The 14,964-nt window shown below is 39.9% G+C and overlaps 1 protein-coding gene across 3 annotated transcripts in view; it reads right to left on the bottom strand.

The window, feature by feature from the left end:
• Window positions 1-14,307, bottom strand: part of LOC310642935 (uncharacterized protein) — a 100,377-nt gene extending 86,070 nt beyond the window's left edge. For 2 of the 3 annotated variants that reach the window (XM_083366915.1, XM_083366914.1), the window contains exons 1-6: window positions 14,122-14,307; window positions 9,625-9,725; window positions 7,038-7,107; window positions 5,411-5,541; window positions 4,117-4,202; window positions 2,912-3,011 (exon numbers count right to left, since the gene is read on the bottom strand). In XM_083366915.1, coding sequence (XP_083223041.1) covers window positions 2,912-3,011; window positions 4,117-4,202; window positions 5,411-5,541; window positions 7,038-7,107; window positions 9,625-9,725; window positions 14,122-14,290 — 657 coding nt within the window. In that variant the 5' untranslated portion in view covers window positions 14,291-14,307. The remainder of the gene's footprint in view (window positions 1-2,911; window positions 3,012-4,116; window positions 4,203-5,410; window positions 5,542-7,037; window positions 7,108-9,624; window positions 9,726-14,121) is intronic. The other variant, XM_083366916.1, reaches the window with a different exon arrangement.
• Between the last annotated feature and the right edge of the window lie 657 nt (window positions 14,308-14,964).

Genomic DNA, 14,964 nt, shown 5'->3' on the forward strand with positions numbered 1-14,964 from the left:
ACACGAAACACTTTGTCCATACCTTGTTTTAATTCAGATGCTGGATGGTTCAATACCCCCTCAAAAGCCTCAGAAACCAACTGCTTTAAATCTTCCTTAATATTCTCTTTTAGGCCTCTAATTCTCACAGCAAACTGCATCTGGTAAAATTGGGCCAAACTCTGTTCACTGTCCATTTTGTCTTTTAAATCTTCCAATTCCAATACTTTTGCTTCTAATAAAACATTCTTTTGAATTAAGTCTTGCACTTGATCATCCAGCATCTCCACACATTTAGCAACTTTTTGCACAGAGGACAAAATGTCTACCTTCATCTCTCTAAGTTTCTGCTCCATCCTTTCTTCCATTCTCTGCTCCAATTTCTCCAATTTCTCCTCCATCTGTAGAAATTTAACACCTATTGACTCCAAAATTAACTGGGTATGTTTTTCCAGATCCTTCGATGTCAGTACATCAGGAGAATGCAACGCCTGCAGTAATGATTGTTGTTGCACCGGAGAATTTCCAGCACTCCGAAGAGCTCTAGGGGGAGGTTTAGCCGCCATCTTTTACTTACAATTGTGACGCACTTTCACTTTAAGTTTTAAGCAAAGTCCATCAAGCTTGAGAGTAAAACAAAATAATCCTCTTCATCTCTTTATCTTTCCTTCTTGCACTGCTCTGCCTGCTTTTTTCCTTTCATAGTCTCTCCTTCAAGCAGGGATGGTCGCAGACGACTGGCTCTGCTCCATGAAATCCGGAGCAGAGACGCTGGTCAGCTGGGAGCAGCCCAGGCTACGGGGGAGTTCAAACCTTCAGCCGCCCAAGCTCCAAGCTCAGGCGGCCCCGGGGAACTCTACCCCTACCTGGGGGCTCACCCCCTCCTCTTCTCCCGAGGAGGGGGCTTCAATTTCGCCCGAACAGCTGATCGGCGCTGTTTCGGGCGAAAGAACAACAGCTGAGCCGCGGGCAGCCCGGGAGGGCTGTCTCCGTCGCCGCGGAGCCACCGGAAGTCCATTAATTAATTGGATTTTCTTGGACAGAAGAAAAAGAACAATGCATTCCATTTTTTGGGTAAACTATAAGAAACATCTTTTGTGAATTTCAGAATCTGAATTCATAGTTGCATCAGTGTAAGAAACCTAAATTAACCAAATTTCACTTTATCATATGCATAACTATTTCTTAACAGATGTATATTTAATTTAGAGTAAAGCTATTACATAAAGCTAGCCTATATATATGCAAATATTGCCATATATATTACTATGTGACTTTAGTTGTGTTTGGTTTACTTCTCATTTAAATATATGAAAGATGGACATTATGAAATTTTGTTTTGACTTGAAATGTAAGTAACAATTCCTAGTTCTGAAATGAACAAATAATATAGCTACAAGTAGTCCTTGACTTAATAACAGTTTGCTTAGTGATTTCAAAGTTACAACAGTGCTGAAAAAAGACCCTCATGACTGTTTTTCACATTTATGACCATTGCAGCATTACCATAGCCACATGATCAAAATTCAGATGCTTGGCAACTGGCTTATATATATGACTGCAACCATCATAAATATTGAGCCAGTTGCCAAGTGTCTGAATTTTGATCATGTGATCACCTTTTGTGGCATTCTGACAAGCAAAGTCAATGGGAAAACCAGATTCACTTAACAATCATGTTATTAACAACTGCAATGATTCATTTAACATTCATGGCAAGAAAGATTGTAAAATGGGACAAAACTCACTCAACAAGTATGTTGCTTAGCAATGGCAATTTTGGGCTCAATTGTGGTCATAAGTCACAGACTACCTATATTACATCAATACAGCATCTGCAGAAGCAAATATCACATAAAAATGCCTGGCCCTTAAATCCTTTAAGACTTGGGCTGGGAAGAAACTGCACTAAGAAAATGTAATAATAATAATAATAATAATAATAATAATAATAATAATAATAATAATAATAATAATAATAATAATAATAATAATAATAATAATAATATTATTTCTATACCGCCCTATTCCCGAAGGACTCAGGGCAGTTTACAGGGCAAGGTTAAAAACAGTTAAAACAGTACAAAAATTAAGATAAAATTAAGATTAAAATAGGATTAAATAACAATAGCCCAAATATAAAATTTAAATTTAAAAATTTAAAACCCCTCAGTCCAGGCCAGATAAATCAAACAACCAGGTTTTTAGGTCCTGGCGAAACGAACGAAGGTTGGGGGCAGTCCAGAGTTCCACAGGCAGGTCGTTCCACAGGGCAGGCGCGCCCATAGAGAACGCCCTACCCCTAGGGATCACCCGCCGGCACTCAGTGACCGGTGGCACCCTAAGGAGGCCCTCCCTGTGGGAGCGCACAGGACAATGGGAGATTGATGCTGGCAGCAGGTGCTCCCTAAGATAACCTGGACCCATGCCATTTAGGGCTTTATAGGTCATCACCAGCATCCACCAAATTACACTAAATGGAGAAATTAGTTTCTGCCTTGTGAATTAGAGCAGAAAATGTTTATTACCAGAAGGTTATAGGGTGGAACAGAAATAAATATGTCAATATGTATATGGGGCTGGAGTTGGGAGGATAAGTGTGAGCCTGAAGAAAAGAGAAGGGAAGAGAAACTTACATCCTATGTAGTGTATGTGCTAGTTTTATTGCAGGAATTATTGTGGATTCTTATGGCTGGGATAAATGGTCACTGTGTGAAAGAAAATGTGTGATTTTGCTGAAGGGAAAGACAAGTAAAGTCATACTTATAATAGGAAGAACAAATTCTACATTATAATAAAAGCACACTGGTTTCAACAGCTGTAGAAAAAATGGTTGGAATTGTATAAAAATTCCTAAAGGTGACCAATATTTAGTCTGGTAAGTTGGCTAGAAGAAACAGAAATTACTTTAAAAATATTGATTCACACTTACAGAATGAATTAATGGTCCCAACACAAGGCTACTATCAACACATCTTCCAATCACCACAATATCTGCTCCTTGGTCAAGAGCTCTGCTGATTGGTGTTGCGCTGAAGAAACAATATATTACTCATTAAAATCTTATATAGCCTGGCAAATTCTAGCTGCCAAAAATAAAAAAATACAGCAGTTTCTAGTTGCTGGAGTGAGAACATTGGCAAAACAAATATAATAAAGGGCTCCTCTCCAGGAGAGGGCTCTACAGAAAAATGCAAAAGTTTTCTCTGCTGGGCGCTCTTCATTTACAAGGTAAAAGATTCAGTCATTCAGAACAGGACAAAAAAGGAGCAATCATGAGTCGTACATGCTTCTTCTCAGGAAAAAAAAGTCTTATTTTTAAACTTCAAATACCAAATGAATGAAAGAACTGAAGAAAGCAAGCCAAATCAGTCAACAAACTTCTTTGCAACAAATGGCACTAGGGACTAGGACAAAAATTCCTAAGACTGTGAACAGACCATGCAGAGTTCAATTATCAGCCCAATCATCACGCATCTTTGTGTTTCAAGCAAATCTCACACAGCACCAGCAGGACTAAATACCTAAAGTGAGTACGTTAAATGCTTCAGAAAGAGTGATTTTATAGATGATAATCAAAGCAAGCTGTATTTTAAAAAGTATTTAATCAAGCATCTCTAGTTTTCTCAAACTGTGTATTAGAGTATATATTTCTTCTTCACAGTTATTATATATTATATTATTATATTATATTATATTATATTATATTATATTATATTATATTATATTATATTATATTATATTATATTATATTATATTATATTATATTATATTATATTATATTATATTATATTATATTATATTATTATATTATTACATTATTTATTTTATTAAATTTATATACCGCCCTATTCCCGGAGGACTCAGGGCTCATTATATTATATTATATTATTATAGCATCACTATTTAGTGTCTGTGCAAAGTTTGTAGTGGATGTTTCATAGTTCCTTGATCTTTACACTGAAGATTTCATGCATTTCATAAAGTAACACCTCTCAGAAATTAAAACAACATGGAATATATTTTTAAGCTGGCTCAGAAATGAAAAGTATCTATCCAGTAGCACAATAAATGAGTACATACTATACAGTTCCTTCTGAGATAACATTTTACAAAATAAATATTTAAATATCTTACCCTAAATATACATTCATGGTCTGAACATTTTCTGAAAATAGTTTCCCATTATCCTCTTTTATCATGATGTCTTTTATATTGTTTAACTGTAAAATAAAACAAACCTATGATTTTGTGATGAAAATATTATTTATACTGCCCTGACATATACAGCATAATACATGTTATGTAAATATTTAAATTATTAATAAAAACAAAGCTTCCTCAGTCATGACACTAAGCAGCACCATTTTACATTTTTAGAAAAGCATTCAATATTTAACAAACTACAGAAACTACATAATTTAAGTTTGTTTCTTTGTAATTCTTTATTTATCACATATTTTTAAAAAAACACTTTCCTGTTTGCCATAAAGTTTGAAGTACTCTAAACCTGTAATCTGAATAATCTTTTTCAACCATGGTAACAAGCGACAGGTTAAGTTATAGAAAGAGTTACTGAGAACTATCTATCTGAATTTAACTCCATATTTAAGTCAAGTGAGTAGCTGGAAACTTACTGTATTTGATCTTGCTTGCAGAGTTGTTGCTACTGATAAATACATCAATACATCTGCAGCACATGCTGTATACAACTTATATTGGGATAAATTGTTGAAATTAAACTGAGTCATGTCAGATTGTTTGCAATGAATCCTTTTAAACCAAATGAGTTTTAAATGAGCCCTTTTAAACCTTTTAAAGATATTCATCTTAACAAAAGTGGTAAATGATAAGTTTGTCACAAAATAGCATAGTGGTGTTGCAGATAGTATTTGGAAAGGTAGCTGAAGAAAGAGAAGATTTCACCTATAGGCAATAAGGATTTTGGCTGCAAGCTCTAAGAGATCAAAGAAGTTTGTTTCTTGAGTCCATAAATGAAAAAAGTTCATTGCAAGAAAAAGCTAAGTTGCAGGAATATGCAGTCTTACAGCTTTATCTAAAGATATACACAAAAGATTCTACTTTATCAATTATAATCCCTTTTTAATGATATATCTATCTATCATTAATCTATCATTAAAATAGATTTAGAACTATACTATCTATTGAGTTTGTGCACTGCTAGTACAAAATTATATATACGTATGTATGTGTGGTGTGTGTGTGTATACACACACGTGATACATGGTATTAGGGAATTTCAGTGACTGTGGTAACTATTAGCAAGTTGGGGAAAAAGAGTTTAATGAAAATATCATGATTTTGATCAGGATTCAGAGTTATATAGCAATCAAACCTGTTTTTTTATTGTACCAAACTTAGTAAAATTACCAGTTATAAACAATCAGCATTTTACAAAATATTGAAATACCTCTCCCATCAAATCATCACCAGTAATAACAGCTATCTTCAAGTCAATATTAGCATTTGTGGCAACCTGATGAAGAGCAGCAGCACACCCAAGTGGATTCATTCCACCCGCATTACTGATAACACGAACACCTAAACAAGATTATAGCTTTATAACAGTGGGCATATAGTTAAGACATACATACAAACCCCAATTTAAGGATCTAATGAGAACAGACACCTGTTAAAACCAACTGCCCATTTCCTGTTATCAATGAATATCCCTTCAGAAAAGAAGTAATGAAAATTGTCCAACCTGATTCACCAGATAACTTCTTTGTATTCAGCATATTTTTATCTATAAAATGCAGAGTCTACCAAACCTAGATCTATTAAATCAAAAGTTTACTATCATTTGATTTCTCTCATTAAGTTGCTCAGACTGTTATATGTGTAATTACCTATCAAATTATACAAAATAACAGGTTATTCTAATTAGACTAAAAATCTCACATATATCTCATGATTGCCCTCAAAGTTTTTCTTTATAAATTGAAAGAGAATTTTAGAAATAATTGTAAGCACTGAGAGGTTTTTTCATGCTGCTATCTTCTTTCCATCAGAAACTGCATTTGACACAAAAATCACAACTTATATACAGTTAAATTTCCTTTCTTGTATTTGAACTGGAAAATTCTGAATTTACAAGTCATAAAATAGATTAGGCTGCTTTATGAAAAAAGAAGATAGCAACTAGGCACATCACGGAATGCAAAATGTTCCATATATGAGCTGTCCTGTGCACAGTACAGTTAGTTTTAAGATGTATGAGTCTGAGATATGCGTTTTTCAGTCAGACATGGATCCTTAAAGCACGTTCCAAAAGAAAGTGTTTAGCTTGGACTGGGAAAAAATAATCAATTATAACATCAGGAGGAAGTGGGGCAATGGAAGAACAGAGTGAAGAAGTTGCTTGCATATGGGTGACATGGTGACAGGAAGATATAAAAAACAAGCTATTGTAAAAATGAGATGGATCAGCAGCTTGGACATGCTGTGCTTGAGTAGCAAATAAGAGGTAAGAAAAATAAATTGCTGCAAAAATAGAGGATTGCTTGTGGCAAGTTTGGATTTGATTGTGTAATGGTGGTCTTGGGGCTGAAGGAAAAGGAGATGGAGGGATGGGATGGGATGGTGGCTTGAATATCCAGGGCTTGAGAGCAAAGAGGTAAAGAGGCTATTAGAAGAATGGTGGGTGGCAGACTGATATGAAGAAATGTAAAGGGATATCAGTTGTGGGTTGGGAAAGGAAGAGAGATTCACATAGGCCTAGTCCCAGGTTTTGGTTCTGTCTATCTTAAACAACTTGGCAGAAATTCTGGACCATCTTGAACCTGCAGACTTAGTGATCACAAAGGCCAGGGATTATTTATGATCTGACATTTGAAGAAGCAACAAAAAGCATTATTATTTCAACAGCATTAACAAAATAGACAATGAAAAAAGACTTCAAATAATTAAATGCAATATTTCAGAACTGTAAATTGGAAGAAAGAATAATTGTGACTTCTTAGTTAAAATAAACTTATTAACTTATTCAATATAAAATTATGACTTCTGCTTAAAATACAAAAATATCCCCAACATACCTTTCCTGTGTATGTCCTTTATATAAGGAGCTATAGCAATTGATACAAAATCAGGAATGTATCCCAAATCCTAAAAAAATAAAGCATTTTATCAAAAACCCTCCTCAGTTGAAACAACTATAAAGTTTCCATTTTTTCCAAAACAAAATCCTCATTTTTAAAAAAGAAAAGATGTACTGTATTTCACACAAGATTGTTCTTCAATTGACAGTTGAAATTAAACCTTAACAATACCAGCGTCCTGCAGATTTTATAAAATCACACTATTAATAATAAAAAAAATCTGCTAGCAGAACAAATTCACCTTCCCTACATGCAGTCCATCTCAAACATTCTTGGATGAGGGACGTTATAGGACAGGGGTGTCAAACTCAATTTCATTGAGGGCCATATCAGCATTATGGTTGCCCTCAAAGGGCCAGTTGCTGTCCCCTTTTCTCCCTCATGCATGCCCCACAGAAGCCTCTCCTATCCCCTTCTGTCCCTCAGGGTTGCCCCACTGACAGCTCCCCTCCCTGTTGCCTTCTTTCTTCCCCCCTACTCCTCCTCCTTCCCACCAAAACCCCTCCTTCTATATCCTCTCCTCTTGTCCCCCATGCTTTCACTCCCGCCTGGCTAGCCTTTTCACACAGTGCTCATCAGCTGGAGATGTGTGTGCTAATTCTTGAGTCCCCGCCAAGCTCCGTAGCTCCAGCTGACTCTACCCCTGGAGACTGCATGTGGCTGCCGGCCGCCACTGAGGCAGCCAGAAGCCCCAGTCAGGTGGAGACACATACACTGATCCTGGGGCCTCAGCAGAGACCCAGCAATATCGCAGCTCCAGCTGACTCTTCCCCTGAAGACTGCTTGCAGTTGCCGCCCCCCCCCCGCTGCCGGAAACCCCGATCAGCTGGAGCTGTGCGCGCCGATCCTGGGGCCTCAGCAGAGCCCTAGCATCCTAGCATCACTGCAGCTCCAGGTGACTCAGGCCTCTCTCGCACTGCTACCGCTTCAGCTCACCCCCTCCCCCACTACATAATCATCTCCTATTACTACTAGTCTGATTGTGGGCCAGATTTAACACATCACAGGCTGGATCTGGCCTGCGGGCCTTGCATTTGACATGTTTGTTAGAGGGCATGCATAAGAAAGCAGAATGGAATAAAAGAATTGCTTATTTTGCAAACTTAAGTTCATTCCTGCACTTGCACAATATAGTAAAATGCATTTTTCAAAGGCAGAAAATCCAATAGAATTAAATTGCTATGTATTGATTTTTACAGTTGCAATGTATGGCAGTGAAAGTTGGACCATAAGAAAGGCTGAGCGCCAAAGAATTGAGGCCTTTGAACTATGGTGCTGGAGAAGACTCCTGCGAGTCCCTTGGACTGCAAGGCGATCAAACCAGTCAGTCCTAGAGGAGATCAATCCTGACTGCTCTTTAGAAGGCCAGATCCTGAAGCTAAAACTCAAATACTTTGGCCACCTAATGAGAAGGAAGGACTCACTGGAGAAGAGCCTAATGCTGGGAAAGATCGAGGGCAATAGAAGAAGGGGACGACAGAGAATGAGGTGGCTGGATGGAGTCACTGAAGCAGTAGGCGTGAGCTTAAATGGACTCCAGAAGATGGTAGAAGACAGGAAGGCCTGGAGGAATGTTGTCCATAGGGTCGCGATGAGTCGGACACGACTTCGCAGCTAACCACCAACCACATGCCTGAAGCCATTTAAAAATCAATATTCTAGATTGATAACTGTCATTCTAAACTATCAATGCAATCTTCCCACGTTATATAGGGGAGTACTTTCTAAAGCCATTTCCCATTTAGTGACCTACAGCTTCTTATAATGTTACCCATCATTGGATTTATTACTGCTACATTGTAAGAACTGAATGACTCTAATAAGTGCTGCAAGTCATTAGTAGGGAAACAGCTGAAATTAAACTAGGAAGGTCATATACCAAATCATCAGCAAAGATCTTCTAGATATTTCCTTTTTACAATGAACACTACAATTCAGCTCCAAAAAATTCATTCCCAAACTCAGAACATTTAATGGCTGGTACTTCTGACTAGAAAAACAAAGGCTTTTGCTAGCTAATTGTTTCTGATCAGTGAAATTAACTGAAGTTGAAGATCTGGTTTCCAAAATGTTTTCTGTAATAAATGCATTTCATAATAATTCCCTTGAAATTATTTAAGTGGCTCTGGTTATGTTAAAGTTCAGTCTTACTCTTCTTTCTTAAAACCCTAAGCAAATTTTCACTTGGCATAGATTTTTGCATTTTGACTCTACAAGAAATATTTCTGAATTGTTCACCTGTGGAAAAGAATTAAGCAAATGCACTCCTTAAGAAATGAAAGAACTAAAACATTATTTATTAATACAGACCATAATGTAATTAAAGCTGAAAAGAAAGTGCATTTTAGACTTAAGTAATTAAGTTACAGGAACACTGTTCAAAAAAGTGATATATTTCTTTCATATTTTACTCTTCTATATTTCAAGATCAGTTAAAGTTATGTTACACAAATCTTACAACTTTAACAGTTCAATAGATTATTTTCTAGGTTTTATTTTCCAAAAATTGCAAAAAAATACTTACAGGAGATTTAGCTTTGGCTTTAGCTAGTAAAGACATTGTAATTTCAGAAAGGTAATCAAAAACCAGGAAATCCAGCTTTCCCTTGTAGAGCATCTGAGGAACTAATAAAAGAAAATCAAGAGAAAAAGATTATAAATAGAAACAATTCAAGATGCAGCCTTTCATTAAGCAAATAATATTAACACTGTGTTGAAAACTGATTTTAATATGGACAAAGATCTAGATGTTACTCTTACCTAACATGGTCAAAAGGAATTTCTACTATCCTTAATAAATTGAATTCTCAATAAATAAATGCCAAATGTTGCTCATCCCTGTGTTATACAGAATTATAAAAATGTAATTCAAGGTAAATGTACATATACTCCTTCACATATGAGAGGCTTAATTTTTAAACTCAATGCCAAAGCTCATGAATTCTTGATTGGTCTGTAAATTCTGGCTTTTAATTCAGTGCTTATGTAGCGAAAACAACACATTTCTCAAATATCCATGAAACTTTTCATTAAGATATAGGTCAGTAGTTTTGTCTCAAATTTACTTGGCCTTGCAAATGTTATTAGTAAACCAGATGGAATTTCACCTTACCTATCAAATGTGATTTTAGCTACAATCTAATCCACTTCTTTACGTAAAAGCCCTAGTGCTTAAAGCCATGTTTTTCAAACTTGGCAACTTTAAGATGTTTAGACTTCAACTTCCAGAATTCCCATTCTGATGATTGAAATCCACACATCTTAAAAGTTGCCAAATTTGAAAAACACTGGCTTAAAGAGTATTGCCTATGAAAAAGATCCATCCATCAGATGGATCTGTAGCTGGCTAACAAACCATACTCAATGAGTAGTCCTCAGTGGCACTACATCCACATGGAGAGAAGTAAGCAGTGGGGTACCACAAAGTTCTGTCTTAGGCCCAGTACTCTTCAATATTTTCATCAATTACTTTGATGAGAAAATAGAAGGGGAACTATCAGATTTGCAGATGACACCAAACCGGCAGGAGTAGCCAACACCGCAGAAGACAAACTCAGGATCCAAAAAGATTTTGACCAACTTGAACAATGGGCACTATCAAACAAAATGAATTTCAATGTGGAGAAAAGCAGTCTTACATTTAGGCAGGAAAAACCAAAGGCACAAATACAGATTGGGCGAGACCTGGCTCAAAAACAGTACCCGGCTGTATTGAACAACTTTCGTCCTGTCTCCAACCTTCGCTTTCTTGCGAAGGTTGTTGAGAGTGTGGTGGCGCATCAGCTCCCTCTGGTCCTGGATGAAGCGGATTATCTAGACCCGTACCAATCGGGTTTCAGGCCCGGGCACAGCACGGAGACGGCATTGGTCGCGCTGGTGAATGATCTCTGGAGGGCTCGGGACAGGGGGCATTCCTCTGTCCTAGTCCTATTAGACCTCTCGGCGGCTTTCGATACCATCGACCATGGTATCTTGCTGCGGCGTCTCAGGGGATTGGGAGTGGGAGGCACAGTTTTACAGTGGTTCTCCTCCTATCTCTTGGGACGTTCGCAGTCGGTGTTGGCAGGGGGGCAGAGGTCGACCGCGAGGTCTCTCATTTGTGGAGTTCCTCAGGGGTCGGTCCTCTCGCCTCTCCTGTTCAACATCTACATGAAGCCGCTGGGTGAGATCATTCGTGGCTTTGGAGTTGGGTATCATCAGTATGCTGATGATACCCAACTTTTCTTTTCGACCCCAAACCACCCCAGTGATGCCCTCAACGTGATGTCCCGTTGCCTGGAGGCGGTTCGGGTCTGGATGGGGAGGAACAGACTCCAACTCAACCCCGACAAGACTGAGTGGCTTTGCATACCTTCATCCCGGGTTTATTCGGACATTCCACCTCTGGCTATGGGGGGTGAACTATTACCCCCCGTAGATAGGGCTCGCAACTTGGGGGTCCTCCTAGATTCACGGCTCACCTTGGAAGACCATATAGGAGCTGTGACTAGGGGGGCCTTCGCACAGGTTCGCCTGGTGCGTCAGTTGCGGCCCTATCTTAGCCGGGATGATCTATGCACGGTCACTCATGCGCTCGTGTCCTCTCGTCTGGACTACTGCAACGCTCTCTACATGGGGCTGCCCTTGAGGACCACCCGGAAGCTCCAACTGGTACAGAATGCAGCCGCGAGAGTGGTGTTGGGAGTCTCCCGATACTCCCACGTTACACCTCTGCTCCGTGAGCTGCATTGGTTGCCAGTTGTCTTCCGGGTGAGATTCAAGGTACTGGTAACGGTGTTCAAAGCACTCCATGGCATGGGGCCGGAGTACCTCAGGGAACATCTGCTGCCGGCATCAAGCTCCCTGCGCCCTGTGCGTTCCCACAGAGAGGGCCTCCTCAGGGTGCCACCGATCAGAGAATGTCGATTGGTGGCCCCCAGGGGGAGATCCTTCTCTGTGGGCGCTCCGGAGCTGTGGAATCAGCTACAGGTAGAGCTCCGGATGGCGCCCGATCTTCGCTCCTTTCGTCGCGATCTTAAGACATTTCTGTTTGTACAAGCTGGCCTAGCCTGATGGGGATTGCTGGGGTTGTTTTATTTTTGGTTTTTTAATTTTTCTTGGGGTTTTTAGCACTGTATTTCCATTGTTTTTAACTAGGGCAATTGTTTAATCTTTTTTAATGTTTGTATTTGTTATTTTATTCTGCCCTGTGAACCGCCCTGAGTCCTCAGGGAGAAGGGCGGTATATAAATGTTATTAAATTAAATTAAATTAAATTAAAATTAAACTGTGAGAGGGACCTTGGAGTCCTAGTGGACGATCACTTGACTATGAGCCAGCAGTGTGCAGCAGCAACCAAAAAAGCTAATACAATCCTAGGTTGTATAAACAGAGACATAGAATCAAGATCACACGAAGTACTATTACTGCTTTATAAAGCCCTAGTAAGACGACACCTGGAATACTGCAGCCAATTTTGGTTACCATATCACAAAAAAAGATGTTGAGAGTTTGGAAAAAATTCAGAGAAGAGCAACTAAGATGATCAGGCGCCTGGAGACTAAAACATACAAAGAATGGCTACGGGACATGGGTCTGGCTAATCTAAGGAAAAGAAGAAATAGGGGAGACATGATAACAGTGTTTCAGTATATGAGGGGCTGCCACAAGGCACAGGGGGCCAGGTTGTTCACCAAAGCACCAGATGGAAGGACAATGGTTGGAAACTGATCAAAGAGTGAAGCAACCTGGAACTAAGGAGAAACTTCCTGACAGTGAGGACAAGCAACCAGTGGAACAGAAATCGTGGGCACTCCATCACCGGAGATTTTTAAGAAGAGACTAGACCAGGGGTAGGTAACCTCGGCTCTTTTATGACTCATGGACTTCAACTCCCAGAATTGGCTCAGGAATTCTGGGAGTTGAAGTCCATGAGTCATAAATGAGCCAAGGTTGCCTACCCCTGGACTAGACATTCACCTTTCTGAGACCTATAGGTTCTCCTGCTAGAGCAGGGGGCTGGACTAGAAGACCTTCAAGGTCCCTTCCAGCTTCTATTCTATTCTATAAGATTTTGTCCATGCTAACCTGAGAAATTATTCTTATGAACTTTGCCTTTATTCTTATTAAAAACCTTTATTGTGCATGTCATTTGACTTGCTTATACTGTACACCCTCTCCCGTTCTATTTCCTAAATTCACTAGAAGTTGTATAATGGGGATAAAGGAGATTTCAGCCGTTTGTTGTTTATTCACAGTATCCCTTTTTAGACAACATCCCTCCTGGGTTCAAATTATTTTACAATCTGAAGGGAGAAGGGCGGTATACAAATCAAATAAATAAATCATCTTGTTAAATATGAACATTCACTCTTTCAGAGGCTTAAGAATTATACAGTATAATGCAAACGATTAAACAACTCTCCCAAATTGCTCCAAAAACTGAAAGTGGTCAGGTACTCCAGTTTATTTTCAAATCACGCATGTGAAAAAAGTTAGATTGAAAGTTCCAGGCTAGGGGAAGATTTAAATTTTGACTTCTCCCGTTCAAGACTCCAATTCTCCAAGACTCAGGGTGCGAGTCATTTTAAGAGCGGCATAATGAAGTAAACGGAAGTTTTGGGAAAGGCCACCTATCGGAAGGCCCGTGTTGAAAATGCGCGTTATACAGAATACAGACGGGCTTCCACTGGGACACATGAAGAATTGTAAAATTGGACAAATTGATAACGGTATAAACGCATACAGTCGCAAATCAAAAGGCAAATCATCGAGGGGACGTAAACTAAAGGTCTTAGCGCATGCGTGTAGGAGTGTGTTCAAAACTCAGTTCATTCTGAAGCACTGGCGGTTTCTCTGCCTGTCATAGGAACGTGAAAATAGAGCGGCGAGTGGTTTCCGTCCCTCCCTTTTTCGAATCATACTTGGTTTGCGGAGATCTCGCCATATAAGCGGCCCCAGCAGCTGCCTGTCGATGGGCATAAAGAAAAGGGCCTGCGCTTTGCGGCCGAGCTTGCCCCTAGCGCGGCTTCCTCGGAAGTACCTGCGGCCGCCGTGTCTCCCCAGAAGCCTGAGGCGCAGCCGATCCGCACCAAGCGCGGCTGAGGGGTGCCTGACTTGCTGCTCCATTGACGGCTGCAGCTACAGTTGTTTTTTGCCCACAGCCAGGAGAAGGCGGTGGCCCGAAGCCCCAAGAACGCGCGACGGTACATGGTGTTTTCTTAGTAGGCGCGGCCTGGGCGGGCTTTTCCGCGGGAAGTTTTATGGAAAAGGCCCACTTGCGGCCGCTGTCAGTTACAGCACAAATTCTCCCCCGGTGTTTTTGCCACTGGATGATTACTGTTTTTCGACGCAGAACTTAGGAAATGGTCCCTGCTTGTCTGACACATGAGAAGTTGAAGTCAGATGCTGAAAGTGTTGCCTAGAAACCCGGGCAACCAATTTGGGTTGAGCCGGAAGAATCATATTCCCTGAATTTGGGAGAGAAAACATTAACCTGGAGGGGTCCTTGGTGTTCTCTGAGCTTGGTTGGTTTCTTGCAGACATTTCATTACCCAAACTTGGTTACCATCAGTGCACTAAGGACCATTCATTTCAACCCTGAGCTACAAATATTCTTTATTGATAACATTAACCTTTGAAAATGGCTGTTTCCCCTCTCCCCATTAAAGGGGCTTGTCTTTCTAACCTATAGAACGGGCCCCAACCTATGGTCTGTGGCCTGGTACCAGGCCATGGCCTGTTGGCCACCAGGCCCCAGGAATAGTTGGTGAGCCCACTTGTAACACTGCTGTGTGGGTGCTAGCAGCCCCTTTTGCACATGTGTGGGGATGCTAGCAACTGCCCCAGTCATGGGGGTGCCAGCGGCCCATTTGTGCATGTGTGT

Source organism: Vipera ursinii, assembly GCF_947247035.1.
Source record: "Vipera ursinii genome assembly, chromosome: 7".
NCBI classification, from domain to species: domain Eukaryota; kingdom Metazoa; phylum Chordata; class Lepidosauria; order Squamata; family Viperidae; genus Vipera; species Vipera ursinii.